The sequence below is a fragment of the Borostomias antarcticus genome (genome assembly GCF_949987555.1).
Source record: "Borostomias antarcticus genome assembly, chromosome: 18".
Taxonomy (NCBI): Eukaryota; Metazoa; Chordata; class Actinopteri; order Stomiiformes; family Stomiidae; genus Borostomias; species Borostomias antarcticus.
This window is the reverse complement of record NC_140251.1, coordinates 16,195,919-16,211,885: the sequence shown is the minus strand read 5'-3', so window position 1 is coordinate 16,211,885 and position 15,967 is coordinate 16,195,919. Positions and strand designations below refer to the sequence as shown.

At 45.3% G+C, this 15,967-nt stretch overlaps 1 protein-coding gene across 2 annotated transcripts in view; it reads right to left on the bottom strand.

Annotated features, from left to right (window-relative positions):
• The window catches only part of mpped2 (metallophosphoesterase domain containing 2b), a 21,515-nt gene extending 14,763 nt beyond the window's left edge, over positions 1-6,752 (bottom strand). The window contains exons 1-3 of one of the 2 annotated variants that reach the window (XM_084453236.1): positions 6,551-6,752; positions 5,296-5,576; positions 1,305-1,486 (exon numbers count right to left, since the gene is read on the bottom strand). In XM_084453236.1, the coding sequence (XP_084309362.1) occupies positions 1,305-1,486; positions 5,296-5,429 (316 nt within the window). In that variant the 5' untranslated portion in view covers positions 5,430-5,576; positions 6,551-6,752. Of the gene's footprint in view, positions 1-1,304; positions 1,487-5,295; positions 5,580-6,550 lie in introns of both variants that reach the window. The other variant, XM_084453237.1, reaches the window with a different exon arrangement.
• Positions 6,753-15,967: the final 9,215 nt, after the last annotated feature.

The following is a 15,967-nucleotide window of genomic DNA, read 5'->3' as shown; positions in this document are numbered from 1 at the left end:
TCTTCAACAGTGTAGTGAGTTGGCCGACGCCAGCTCCCCTCAGCAGGCGAGGGAAACGACAGTTTGCGCATGGCACACATGAGAGGGGTCAGAAGGATATATGCTTTGTCTGTTAATATCCAAGAAAACATGCAAATAAATAGCCTATGTATGAAGAATAGATAGGTCTAGATTTAATTTGAATGACGAGAGCATGTGAGTGGAGTTGAGCGCCAAAAATCTTTTATTACACCCAATCACTCTGCTCCCCCGTCCCCCAAAAGAGAAAGCTGCTTTGAAAAATTCTCACTCGTTCTCTTTAATCTCTCAAGTGTAGGCTACAGGCATTTTGACTCGTACCACTTCATCGGTTATCATTATCTGGCACCATCATTAGGCCTATGATTCATGCCAAGTGAAATTAAATCAAATGCATGCTTTGCATGATAATAGCTCTATTGGGCTCAATGGCCTGTAGATTCCGTATAGGTCCAGGCTAATTATGTTTTTGTTTTTTAAGTAGGCTAATAAAAACAGATCATTAGATTATTCATTGAAATATATTTAGTACTAACGAAATTCACAATCACATTCACAGACTCACAGTCGGTCAGTATAAAACATTATACCATCGCTTGGATGAAGGCTCCATTCTGATTGCTGTCATTATGTCTCCTAGAGCCTCCTGCAGCTGGAAATGAATGCGCTTGTTTGACTGAGAGAAATGATCAGGCGTGCTTCAAACTGCTCTGAGCTACAGTAGACTGGGTCCAGACGTCCCAATCCACCCGCTCCACCCAAGTTCACCCATTCTTGTTCTCGACAGAGTGACAGAGTGACCATTCTGTCTGAACATTCCTAGTTGTGATTCTGTCTGATCGGAGCGGAACACGACGCCGATCGCGCCGACTTCTTGAAAACACGCTCTGAACCCCCCCCACCCCGCTCCACTCACACTCTCTGTGATGGTTTAGTTTTAATGATTATGATCTTAGATGCGAGACTATATGCTACTAAAACCCTGTAGTAAGGATTGTAACCCCTCTCTCTCTCTCTCTCTCTCTCTCTCTCTCTCTCTCAGCCTGAGTAGGCTACTGTGAGTGAGGTGACTTTCATTATTTCAATCTCTTTTTGTTTAAATCAAATTATATTATATTTAGTTCAGCCGACTAGTATTTCTTAAACGCCTAGCAGAAGCTGCGCAGTATAGTCGGATAAACAACTATCTGCGCACATCCTTAGTGTGTGTAAACAATAAAACTGTTGTTAACGTCGTTTTGTGTGTGTGTGTGTGTGTGTGCGTGTGATAAAGCCGTCCAGTTTACCTAGCCAGTCGTTGAACTTCTTGACCTCTGAGGGCAGCCCCAGCTCGGTGAAGTCCCCAGTGTGGAGCAGAACGTCTCCATAGGGCATCTGGATGCCGTCCGTCCGCGAGTGTGTGTCTGACATGCACACGAAGCGGGTGTGGCCAGACGGCTTGGGGGCGTCATAGGGAATGGGCTCCACCCTGGCAACACAGAGAACACATATATAATACACAGTATACCTGTAATAATATTGGGTGTAGCCTAATAGAAATATATGATGTAATGATGACACTATGTAATGATATACCCAGTATTATTAACTGGATAGTACTGATTTACAGTATACTCTTCAAACAAGAGCCTGTCAAGAACATCGTCTAATATGCTCGCTATCTTTCACCTGCACCTTCAAGGAAGTCTCAGGAAAGAGGATTATAAGATCTAAGGGAATAGAATGGATACATAAAGGACAGGGAGCAGAGAGATGACTAAAGGAAGGAAGTCAAGTAGGAAGGAAGAAGGAAGGAAGGAAGGAAGGCAGGTAGGAAGGAAGAAAGGAAGAAAGGAAGGAAGGCAGGAAGGAAGGAAGGAAGGAAGGAAGGTAGGAAGGAAGGAAGGAAGGTAGGAAGGAAGGAAGAAGGGAAGGAAGGAAGGAAGGAAGGAAGGAAGGTAGGAAGGAAGGAAGGAAGGTAGGAAGGAAGGAAGAAGGGAAGGAAGGAAGGAAGGCAGGCAGGTAGGAAGGAAGGAAGGAAGGAAGGAAGGAAGGAAGGAAGGAAGGAAGGAAGGAAGGAAGGAAGGAAGGAAGGAAGGAAGGAAGGAAGGAAGACAGGAAGGAAGGAAGGAAGGAAGGAAGGAAGGAAGGAAGGAAGGAAGGAAGGAAGGAAGGAAGGAAGGAAGGAAGGAAGGAAGGAAGGAAGGAAGGAAGGAAGGAAGGAAGGAAGTTAGTTAGTAGGGAAGGAAGAAAGGAAGGAAGGAAGGAAGGAAGGAAGGAAGGAAGGAAGGAAGGAAGGAAGGAAGGAAGGAAGGAAGGAAGGAAGGAAGGAAGGAAGGAAGGAAGGAAGGAAGGAAGGAAGGAAGGAAGGAAGAAAGGAAGGAAGGACTGACTGAAGCTAGCCTGGTGCCCATTTGCTTTGCAGTTGTGGTTTCCGGTCTATGCAGATAGAATTCTGCATAGAATCTTCTGGAATAGGCTACTTCGTTTGGTACGTCCATGGTTTTATTCTAATTCCTAGCGCCTGGCGAGACTCGGCCACTCTATTCGATATTTGTGTGACAGTATACCAGTGGGCTCTAGACCAGAAACCAAGCAAATAGAAACCAGGCTCTCCCCCCGAGGCTGGCTGAGTGAAGCTACTCAAACATCTCCCAGGTCCCTGGACACTCATCATCATCATCATCATCATCATCATCATCATCATCATCAGAGAGCTGCCATTGCTGCCAAGTCTGCCAAAGAGAGGGAAGGGGGGAGGCAGCTCCGGCAGTCTGTTAGTGGCCCCAGAGGGATGGTGATGGCATGGCTGGCACGAAGCCCAGTTCTAAAGCATCACAATAAAGCTGGTGGCAAATCACAGATTAGGCTGCCAGCTTTCACGAGTGGCACAAGGTGTTTTAATGCTAATTGTAATGACCAGGGGTTTAGTACGATCCCAGAGCTCTATCCACTCCTCTCGTCTCGGCCCCTGTCCTCTCTTTCCTCTCCTCCCTTCTCTTCTTCGTTCCTCTTGTCCCTTCTCATGTCCTCCTCTTGAAGCCCCCCCCCCTCCCCCGTCCTAACATTACCCATAACTTAGTCAGACTCAACGGATGTAGGTTTTGGGGATAAGCCTTGTCATTTGTTTATTACTGCCCAATCAATGGCGTCGATACATGTGGCCAATTGGAGATTCTCCCAGACTACGTGAAACAACAACAACAACAACCAGCAACCACTCCGCCAGAGATGATTGTGATTGGCTTAAAAAATATGTTAAGCGTCCACCCCCTCCCATCCCCGAATGGTAATGAGTCCAGCCAGACCTTTCTCCAGCGCTGGCACAGCGTAACCGAAGCATGGAGATAGGTCTGGCTATGCAAGACTACCCATGCGAGACTACCCATAACTCAACTGGTAATCCCAGCCATACACACCGGTTGGTTGCGCAGTGGCATAATTGTGACATATTCATCATTACTGCACAGCCATTATAAGTCAGTATAACACTACCTGCTAGGTAGACTAGTTCTATATCACAATAAAATACAATCACATTTCTGCTTCGCTCAGTTCAAAGCTCAATCACCTCCAAAGCACATTCACAACAGTCACAACCACACACATCACAATCAAACACGCTGTAAACCTCCACGAAATTCATCCGAATCAGAAATTCGCTGAGGTTTACAGCGTGAAGGGATGGCTGTTGTATGTTCGGTGAAATTAGTACTGTTTACAAGTTACTGTTGTTTCGAAATGCAGAGGCGAAAGGACCTATGGTGTTTACAGGACGACTTCAGAGCTTGGTGAGCATAAACCATGTAATTCCTGAACTTGAAATCCACATATATCATACATTTTAGAGTTTTCCGAGTGTTCCCATAGCTAGCAACGAGCCAGGGCGCGCGCGCCGACGTTATTGGCACAGAACTCTGTTCTGCACAAAACAGAAATATTTTAACCTGTACTAGTCAGATACATGCCAGGGAAGCCAGAATAGGGCTAAACATGAAATTCAGCGTCCTTATCCTTTAATTTCTAAAACAGTAGTGGAAATGGGGGATAAAAACACAAGTCCCATCCCTGCTAATTCAATGGAGACATCTGTGAGGAATTCCTGTGAGGATTCCTGTGAGGAAGACAAAGCCTCCGAGACAGACTGCCGGTTAATGTTAGATTGAGTGGACCGGTAAGACAGCTGTCCAACACCTTTGTCTTCCCTTAAATGTGTGTGTGTGTGTGTGTGTGTGTGTGTGTGTGTGTGTGTGTGTGTGTGGTGGTGGTGGTGGGGTGAAACAGTGTCAGTCAATCAGAGCCAAAGATGGCAGAAAGCCTTGAGTACACGCCTCCTCCTCTCTGTCTCGCTATTGTATGCAAATACAATATACTGTATATTCCAAGAAAAAATAGAACTTGGCAAAACGTACATAAAGAGGCCCTCTGTCTGTCTCCACCCCTCATTACACGCTACTGATTATGAATCAACAGGCCAGTAACCTACAGCTGAGTGACCCCTGACCTGACCTCTAGGTCAAAGAGTCGTTGTTAAAGACCTTATAAATCCAGGCCACTTCTGACCTCTTTGCTTAATAACATGGAGGATTGACCTCCCAAGCTGACTCTGAAGGAAGCACTCTGTAGGGCCGAGGCACTGGACTCAGGCTTTAACCAAAAACTCACGGCAAGAACAGCTTCTTCCCGACTGCAGCTGGCCTCATCAGCAAGGCCCGGGACCCCCACTGACACTGCATTATGTTGTACATGATTGTAGATTGTATTGTATACTGTATTGTTAATTGTCACCTATGTTATTGTATTTTGCACTGTCCTGTCTTGTCCTCCTCGCACTGTTTATTGTTATGCACCATCAGACCAAAGCAACTTCCTTCTGTGTGAAACCTACTTGGCAGTAAACCTGTTTCTGATTTCTGGGTTTATGTCTTCAAGTCTAGTGGAGACCGCAGGGAAAACCAGCAGAGTTAGCACAGCAGCTGGGGGCTATACACTGGAAGAGATAGGGAGGGCAGATGTCCAATCATTTGGCTTTTGTCTGAGTCCACCAATCCATTAAATCAATCAATCAATCAATCAATTAAATCATGCAATCAATCAATTCAATCAATCAATTCAATCAATCAGTAGATTCATTTCAGGCACTGTTGCAAAGCTTTATCTGGTGAATGTGTCGGTAAGTGCCGGAGGCTGCAAAATCTTACAGTAGGAATTGGATTGTTGGAGGTACGTGTGTGTGTGTGTGTGTATGTGTGTTGTGTGTGTGCACATGTTAGGCACGTGTATGCAGCCTGTACTCACATGTGTACGAGGGGGGGCTGGAAGCGGCTCTGGTTGATGTTGTAGTGTGTGAAGGCCTGGGTGGGGTTGGCGCTGTACTCGTCCACGTCTACGGTCACCTTTCCTCCCCGCGAGGGCGTGTTCCTGTGCGCCATGGCTCCGCCTGCTCTGGCGGCGTGACCGTGGGACACGGACACCTCAGCTCACCAGCGGGTCAGACAGGACCTCTCCAGCACACGGCAGCGGGCATCCTGAAGAGTTCATGCACGCTCACACACACACACCGCACCAACTTGTACAGCCTACTTCAATTACACAAAAAGAGAGAGAGAGAGAGAGAGAGAAGTTGAGTGTCTTGGTGCAGAAAAATCTAATACAGAAATGTTCACAATAAATTCAAATGAGGGGAACAGTGAACGGTATGCAGGTGTGTGCAGTGTATTTTGGGAAATAGGTTGTAGCCTACACAGGAAATAAGGTTTTGATCCACAACACCAGCAGAAGAGACCTCAGCTCAGCTTTCGATTAATTTCCTCATAATCACACAACACACACTCTCTCTCTCTCTCTCTCTCTCTCTCACACACACACACACACACACACACACACACACACACACACGCTATAATTGCTTGTATGAAATCACTATAGCTGAAAAAAACAACTCTCGACTATAGTTGAGTCAAAATCTTTGAACCTACAGTGCAGGCCTGAGCTTTAACGGTTATGACTGTTGGGTGACTGTGAATGTTACATGTCAAGGTAGACGTACGTAGTTTGGCTACAAAATGGCACTGCTGACCTTTGGTCACAATACTTTAAGAACTTCACGATGTAGGCCTAGATTAAATTAAAATATGAAAGACCAACTAAACCTGCTTACATTAGCAAATTATCCACACATTACCAAACAACAGCTATACAAACCAGCTACTTGTCTACGCTGAAAATCTCCCGAATATGTGAAACTAAAAGCATGCAATGCAGTGAGAAAATGTCACGGGGCTACAAAGAGCATTCTCAGATGCACAGTGAATAGGAAAGAGGAACGAATTGAACCTCTGACACCGACATTTCAAGACCGCGCTCGTTCTCGTGGACTACTGTATGAATCTCGTGCAAATCACACACAAGTCAACGCCAACGTCCTCCGTAAATATGACCCATTATATCTCTCGTCTCTAAAATATCCCAAATCGCTCAATAAACGTCCACTCTGCAGAAACGCATGCATCTCCATGTCTCGTAAATGACAAGCCAGCCACCTCTAACCCACCGCTTTGTGCCTCGCTATTTTTTCCCAGCGATTTCCTTTGCCAAACGAGAGGGGAATATCTTGTCCTCCCACTGATATGTGCTCCTGTTCGGCGATCTATGTTGTCAGAAACGCGCTTCCATTGATAATACCGAAAATCTGCAGGGGCTTGAAAGGTGGAGGTCGTGGCTTGCAGGGCAGAACCTTCGACCCCTCCGAGACCCCGTCGTCTGGCTCTTGAGGAAATGCGACAGACAGGCAGGCAGCGGGCTAGATAGGCAGCGCGAGCCTCGATGTGGGAGGAAGAGGAGGGGGGAGGAAGAGGAGGGGGGAGGAAGAGAGAGCAGTGCAGTGCGCGAGGACTGCCACCGGGGTCAGGGAGCATGCTCCAAAGGAGCACGAGGAGGTGGCTACACTGGGTGATTACTGTTCCAAAATGCTGGTGGTGGCGCTGGCGAATGGTTGGAAAATGTATTGCAAAGATTGACTTTACTGCTCACGTGACAGAACATCACTGGGATAAAATGGTCTCACCTCAACCCGTGCATGCATATTTTGTGCATAGGCTGTGTAGGCTAATACATTCTAGTCAATGTGAGCATGACACCATCAATGCTATTTTTCACATGACTGCAGTAGGCTAAATGTGTTCAAGTGATGAAAGTGTATCTGATAGAGATCACACCCCATCTCCTGTCCACAGATCCCAGGTCATCACAAAATCACTGCTGCAGACCACCTCTGCCACATGTAGGCTACCTCAACTTGATTAATCTATAGGCTACTTGCATTACTTTTTTCACTGCGCTTTCCACCGCAAATAGTATCACCCTAAATGTAACTGGTCGTCATGACATCATATAGAGGGGTTTCTGAATATAGAGGGGTCTGGTTCTGGTTCTGGTTCTGGGTCTGGTCTGGGTCTGGGTCTGGTCTGGGTCTGGGTCTGGTCTGGGTCTGAGTCTCTGACCAATCAATGATCTGCAGTGTTTACATGACCTTGTTACAGCTCACTTGGAACCTCAACCGAGTAATAAAAAAGTAACGGCTCACCTCGCCTCTACATGCCCATTTTGCGGTTGAAAGCCCCAAAAAGCAAGTTGAGCAGAGTTGTTTTTGGTGCGGTGGAAATGGGACATAAGTCAGTTGTTAACATGATCAACTGCATGGTGGAAAACTGGTCTTGGATGATGTTTCTCAAGCTCTTTGGACTGTCTAAAACTTCTGCTGAAAACTGACCAAATCAGATGGAAACAGCTAAAACGGGCACAATTACAATATTGATCAATGTACACTCTCTCCATACAACTACATTTGATAAGTGGAACACTATGCTTTTACATTCAGATAACGTCATACATCAGACAGAAAATCTTATTTGACGAAGTAACAGGACAGGGAGGGCTGAGAAGCACTGTTCTAGAATCTTCCCCGTCCAGAATTGGCAACCCTCATTTGACCTCTGTAATGATAATGAAGTCAGCAGATCCATAGTGGAATCAATAGACCTGCTGCTGGCAGAACTGGATAGACAGGAGACATCACTGGTGGAGGAGGGAGAGGAGGTGGTGGAGGAGATAGAGCAGATCTATTATAGGCCTGGAGGTGGAGGAGAGATGGAGGTGGAGAGGAGAGAGACATTACTGGTAGAAGAGGAGAGAAAGGGCTCAATAAGCATGCTGCTGGCAGGATGGAGACAGGCTCGGGGGAAGGCGATTGGCCGCCCTAGCCAAAATAACGACAGTGCGCCCCCGCCAAGTTGTTGAGCTTGAAGGGGGGTTGCTAGCGGACAATTCTGATTGTCTGAGGATTTGTTGGGGGGGGGGGGAGGTGCTAGCAGACAATTCCGATTGAAGATTTGTTGAGCGGGGGGGTGCTAGCGGAGATTTGTGCGCCCCTAGTTCTTCGGCGCCATAGGCAATTACCTTGTATGCCAAGTCCATGGATGGAGAGAAGAGAGAGGTAGAGGACAGGAATGAGACAGCAGTGATCTGCGGGTGGAGGTGGAGGGATCACGAGACCTGCTGCTGCTGGTGGGACTAAGGAAACGTCACTGGTGGAGGGGGGGATGCAGGGGAGGAGTGGAGGTGGAGGTGGAGGAGAAGAGCAGGAGGTTAGATAGGAGAGACATCACTGGTCTGGGGTGGAGCAGGAGGGGAGGGCAAAAGGTAGAGAAGGAGAGGAATTGGAGGATAAGAGAAGGAGGATATAAATGTTTATTCTATGTTTTTGTCACTAAATGAGAGAGAGAGAGAGAGAGAGACAGAGAGAGAGAGAGAGAGAGGGTGACTCTTGATGGACTTGTTTATCTGGAGTGTTCTAAGAAAATCAAAGTTGTTTTTTCTCTCTTCAGAAAGATATTTCTTTTGTTTGAGACAACTGGTGACGAGTGTGATGTGATGGAGATAGGCAGCACAAGACTGAAGTTCGGTCAGTAAATGAAGTATTGATCTAGTACAGAACCCTGGTCTTGTTCTTGCCTTGTCTCCATAGCGGGCTTGAGCAGGGCACACACTCTTTGTGCGTGTGGGTGTGTGTTAGGGTCAGAGTTACATGTGTCGGGGACTGAGTGAGCAATTATCCTTGGTTGTTGAATAGGAGTACAGGCAATGTATTTCTGTGAAGATGTCATTTAAGGCTTAACCTCAAACCTGTCACCCCTCCAGACGACCCCCCCCCCTCTTTCTTCTCATCTTTCTCTCCAGTTCTCCCTCCCTCCTCCTCCTCCTCCCTCCCATCCCTCTCTCCATTCTCCTGCTACCCTCCACCCACCTCTCCTCCTTCTCCATCCCCTCCTACTCCACCTCCCTCCCATCCCTCTCTCCATTCTCCTGCCACCCTCCACCTACCTCTCCTCCCTCTCCCTCCAGTTCTCCTTCCTCCTCCCCCTTCTTCCCATCCCTTTCTCCATTCTCCCGCCACTACCTATCTCTGACACCTGCCCCTCCATCCCTCCTCTCCTGTCTCTCTCAATCCTGATTCAATTATCTCTGCTTCCATCCATCCCCTGTGTTGTCAGTGAAGGCCTATCAGAGGTAGAAGGTTAGAAGTGCTCCACATAGAGGAAGAACAGGACAGGGTCATTTGATGAAGACATTGGAATTCTTGTGATGAATGGCTGTCAGTTTAGGTGGGAGGCAGCACAAGGCTTGGGTCAGAGACTTATGTACAGTAATTGGCACATTGTGGCTTGTGGGACAGTGTGTGTGTGTGTGTGCATGTGTGTGTGTGTGTGTCTGTGTGTGTGTGCATGAGAGAGAGAGAGAGAGCGAGAGAGAGGCTAGTACAGCATAATTGCTAGCAGGTCTTTGGCTTAGTTTGAATCATTTTTCCCCCACACACTAATAGGGTCACACAAGCGCATGTTTCTCCTCCGCAGCTCTCTTTCATTATCACTGTCTTTGTCATGCCCAATATTCTCTTCTTACTTGCATACCAATGTTATGTCTGCATCTTGATGAATTCATTAAATAATAAATAATGAATGATAAAACATGAAAGGAGTTTCCATCCTCCCTGTCCTGGATGGGCCTATCCCAAGGGGGCTGCTCTACATCCCACCTGGCATGACGTAGCGGAGAGGAAGAGGAAGGAACCCTGGCCTGGACTGCTACTAATTAGCCACAAAGGTTCGTTAACGGGATCAGTTCTAATTAAGACAAATTTTCATGGGGTGTGTGTGTGTGGGGGGGGGGGGGGACACCAGGAGAGGTCTGTCTGCGGGGAGAGCAGTTGTTAGGAAGACAGTGTGTGTGTGTGTGTGTTCTTGTATCTGTGCCAGTGTGTGTGTGTGTGTGTGGATATGCAGCAGGAACACAGCCCTTGCACACCTCAGAGGGATCCTCTGCCTAATGACTACAGATGACTAGACTCTACTACTCCTCTGGCTCCACTACCTCCATCACTATTCCTGATGTTAATGAGCTTGAGCTGGACCCGTGTGGATGTCTCCGCTGCTCTCCTCTGTCTCTATCACGCTGTGGTGCCTCACCACGTGTTCTCTTTGCGAAGAACACTACTTTAATGTACTGGAGCACTGCTTTCATGTAAATACATTTCAAATACAACCGGTTGCTGCGTAAGCCTCTTTTTGATGTTTATGTTTTCTTCGTGGACTTTGAGACATCGACATTGTGCGAGGACATGCAAAATGTAGCCTAGCTGAGGTTTTCCAGGGACAGTACCCATTTTTGGTGGCCAGTCCGGAAATGTCCCCATTTAAACCAGGCCAGGTCTAGCCTGGCTTATGTGCACGGCTGGCTTGTTTCTGTTCAGGACTGGTAGGACGGAAGCTAGTCATGCCACTGAAATAACTGTGAATTGAAATTACATGAAATTATGTCTGATAAATTAAGATAGGTCTTGTCGCCTGGACACATAATTTCCAATGCTTCCAATGCTAATCCTGCACAATAAGAGCGAGATAGCAACAACAACAACTAGCAGCAGCTTCCATATCAGTTATATGGAACCGGTGATATTGATACCACCTACCTATATAGCTAACCGGTGATATTGATACCACCTACTAGCAAACAAAACATGTTCAGTCACAATTATACTGTTAAAACTAAGATGCCTGGATGAAAAAATATGTTTTCCAATGGATATATTTGACAAAAGTAGATTAATAAGCAAGCCGCTTTTCATCGCTAACTCAGAGCGGGGAGAGCCATGAACGCAATCTGTTCGTGGACTACAAGAACGCGTCATTGATACCTTTGACTGCGCATGTCAAAGGTATCAGTGATGCGTTTTTTTCAAAGATGGCGCGGTTCAATAGGGCTTCACTCTTTCGAGCAGTCAGTGAATGGAGTGACCCTATCCAGTTCTATTAATACATCCATAGGTGGCCCACCCCCCCAACGGGACCCCGCGCCCCTCTTGAAAGACCCCAAAAGACAGAAAATAGCTGACTTTTAGATTGCTAACATTTTTAGCCAATGGAGTCAATGGATTTTAACATAGCGAAAATTGGCATCTGTTGTAGCTAGCTACATAAGTAATGTAACCACAGCTTAGAGTCCATGTATTCTGATGTTAGTAACTAGAAATGTAGGGCATAGCCTACATTTTAGGTTAACATCTTGAATCTGCGTTGTGGACTGTTAGTTCCCATTTTCCCCCATTCCTTATGCATTTTTAGCAATGCTTTTGCAATTTATTTTCAGCTGTTTAACATTCAGCTGTTTAAATGTTATTTTCTCTATTAGGATGTTCTTATTTTTTGTAGTTATGTGCACTGGTTTCATTTCAGCTCAGTATAGAGAAATGCACTTTAAAGTCGCACTAAAATTAGAAAAAAAAGCATTCTGTCCCATTTTGGTTCACATAATTGTCATAGTGTTCCCCTATTCAACGATGTATGCCAAAGAAATTACAAAATTCTACTTTTGTTGTAATCTTATATCAAAGTATATAATTTCTTACTTCCTGGAAAACGGTAGGTCACGTGCAGTGACGACAACAGGTACCTTAGATTTTAGGCCAATAATCTCACGACATCCACCCGTCAATCAACGCTATCCTTCTATCGAATCTGTCTAAAGTTCTTAAAACCCGTCCACTTGTCAATGTTCCAATCAAATTGTCATGTCCCACCCTCATAGCTTGTCTGCGTCGGAAATACGTCAAACTATGGAAGTTAGATGATCTCAAACGTCCGTTTCTGTGCGACTTTAAAGGAGTAGTAAAGGGAAAATGCATGTTTAGCCCTGTTTTAAGGTTACTTATGATCATATACAATGGTTCAGATCAAAACGTTGACAAAACTAGCACTTTTGAGAAACTCTGATAATTGCTCTACCACTGTTTTGGTCATACAATGGTTGTGGGTGGGCACCGGGAAAAATCATTCAAAAAACATGTTAAACTCTCAATTTCAAAGACAAGAAACTCACCGAGGTGTTAGATGGTGTCTGACATATAATTCGCCATGAAGTAAGATTCTAGTTCATCTGGAAAGGCTTTTTTAAAATATTTAGCATAGAACTATAGTCGCAGCACATATGTGTGTAAACGTCCGCAAACTAGGTATCCTAACAACATAAACAATAACAATAGCTACCGTAAGTAGTTCCACTTCCTGAATCCCCTCTGCGGATTGATCTACACATCTACAACGGTCGCTTCAATACAAGTCAATGGATTTCATAAAATGATCAATAAAACCCTACAGGATTCATACTTTGCGGCGAATTTGATGTCAGAACACCAACGGACACCAATTACCCCCTCGGTGAGCTTATTGTCTTTGAAATCGAGAGTTTAACATGTTTTTGAAAGATTTTTCAAGGTGCCCACCCACATCCATTGTATGCCAAAAACAGTGGTAGAGCAATTATCAGACTTTCTCAAAAGTGCTAGTTTTGTCAACGTTTTGATCTGAACCATTGTATATGATCATAAGTAACCTTTAAACACGGCTAAACATGCATTTTCCCTTTACTACTCCTTTAAGATAAACACCTTACTGTGCGCGTGTATGACGACACTGTTGACACCATGTATCCGTGACATGCCCGCCACGTCTCATCACCGTGGAGTTAGTCAACAGTGAGTGAGTACACTGGTCCACACTTGCATTGGTATACTTGATCTGTCCATGACACTTACTCCGCTCTATAGGGGTTTTCATGAATGGTAGATTTGTATCATATGCATATTGAACAGACTGCCAGGATGTTGATGGGTGTCCGACTGATTGTGGTGGGCCGGTCTGAGCCACATGGCAGGGCTTAATTTTTGTCCCAGTCAAGCCCTGGACCACACTGTTCATCAAGTGAAGTGATTGCATAATCACATGATTACTTCCACTGCCCATAGGGAAGTGCTATTGTTCATTAACTTAAAATATCCCTAATTTTCTGCTGCAGCTGTCACTTGAATAATGAACGAAAGACTCGCCACGGAGAGTAGCCTACCGTCGAACAATTCACCTGTTCCTATACTGAGCTGCGGCAACTGTCACATGAAAAATGAACTAAAGCTGAGAAATGAACGACTCATACATTCTTTCGCGAATGAGTCGTTTCCCATACGGCGCTGCTGTAGCTGTCATCATGAATGACAATGAATGAAAGACTCGATTCAATTAATCTTAAATGTGACTCGCTGAGTCCGAAAATGAACGAATCCCGCTCTGAGACGACGCACTAGCAGAGTAGACTACAGAGGAGGGCAGCTCTCAGTCTCCACTCACCAAATGCAATATTGTAATTAGCTTTCAACAGTTGTAAGCAATTTGCGCTGTAATTCACAGCCCCAGCCTTTGCGATCCGTTTGTGGTTCAAATACATGCATATTGCTGCGGTAAGCAAGCCTGGTTATACGAAATGTATAGTAGAGAGGCATTAAAATTCATGACGTGATGGTTTTAATTTGTGCAGTGTGCCGTGCAGGAACAGCTAGGCTGTATATTTACGTGCCGGGCGTTTATAACGCGTAGCGGTGTGAGCTGTGAGGCAGAGATGACACATAATGACGATTTTAACTCTATAGGTCTGAGAAAGATTGATTCCTTCGAGAGCAGCCAGGGATATATGACTGTCTGCCTGTAAGGATGGATGGACCTGTCCTGGCCGCACCAGACCGTGCCTGTCTGCCCTGCCTCTGGCCTGGCGCGTTGTCTCAATGGAGAGGGTGAAATATTTGGTAAAAATATTGTAATGATTCTGGCTTGGAGAAAGAGGGAGGGATAGAAAGAGAAACAACGGGAAAGGTCGAGGGAGAGAGAGAAGAGACATTTACTTGTTTATTTGGACGAAACAGTCCAAATTAATGAACTCATTAACATGAGCTGGATGCATGAGCTGGATGCAATTCAACATCAAAACATGAAAAGTGTAAAGATGTCGGATTTAGCAGGGGGCTACTTTCCATCAGTCCCCAACATAAAACAGAAACAGATCACATAAAGTATCCAATCATTATAAATCTTCTTCTGTAAGCCTGGCGGTGAGCTTAGGTAAACACACCCCTTCTGTTCCTCGAACACCAATCTTAATCATTACCTCCCACACCACGCACACACGCACGCGCGCGCACACACCCGCACGCGCGCGCGCGCGCGCACACACACACACACACACACACACACACACACACACACACACACACACACACACACACACACACACACACACACACACACACACATCAATCAGCCACCACCACCATCACTACTGCGTCTCAAGAATTTTATTATTTTTAATGTAGCCTATTTGATCCACGTCTACCGTACAGGATCACGCCTACGATGGCTGAATAGAAAATAATTTAATTTAAATGGTGTGTTCTACAAGGGACACTGAGTTGAAGTAACTGCAATCCTTGTATCAGAATAGCGTCACAGCTCAAGTGTATGGGATATATAGTACAACACTGCCATCTGCTGGTAGAGATGCACCAATTCACTTTTTTTTCAGTTCCGATCCGATTCCGACACCTGAATCTGGATTTCTGCCAATACAGATCCGATACCAGCACTCTTTTTTCTTGAATAATTATTTATCATATTAATTATCATTAACCTACTCTTTATACACTTTGCACACACCATATTCGCACTGTATTGCTACTGTAGGCTATTGTATTTAACTGTTTTCATTACGCCTATTAGGATACCTTGTAACTTGTTGTTGAGGGATCAAAACATAATATTTTTACCCATAAATTTTACCCAACATATGGCTATTTGTATATTGGATGTAGGCCTAACAATGCTTTTTGAATCCCTACTATATATTATTTTTGCGTATCAGAACCCACTTTCATCAAATAAAAATAACTAATTAGTAAAATATAAGCGTTGGATGAGACCCCCTGTCTGCTCTGCGCTCCTGTCACTCACTCCGCACCTGCAACACAGTGGGTCGCCTCAGCAGAGAGCAAGTGTCATATTTCACTATGCCACGACAAGCGTATGTAGAGGGAGAAATGGCTCTAGTTTACAGATTGCCTCATTAATGTTAGGCTATCAGGTTCCCTATTAGTATTGGGTTTAAATCCGAAACATTGCCAAATAAACACATATGCTTTTGGAAATCCTCTGCCACTGTCTAGTGTAACCAACTGGAGCAGTGCTTGCAACTCGAGACTTTCACTTGTGAACAGCATAACGTTTGTTTACACACCAAACGTTTGCAAACATAAGGAGTAGGCTAACGAAGATGATGGACACAGGTTGCAACTTTACTCGGCCTCAGCCATTTATTGAATGAACACCATGCACAAACAATTTATACTGTTCATACCTGCAGACCCACTGACCCCTAGTGGCAGGGAGTCAACTGAGCAACATCAATACGTAAGGAAACGGTCTGAAAAGGTCGGCTAGTTTGGTGAACTAGACGCTGGACTGAGGGAAACGTGATTTGTAGCCCATGATTGAATTAATGAATACCGGAATCCTTTCACTTCATCTTAATCGGTACATGG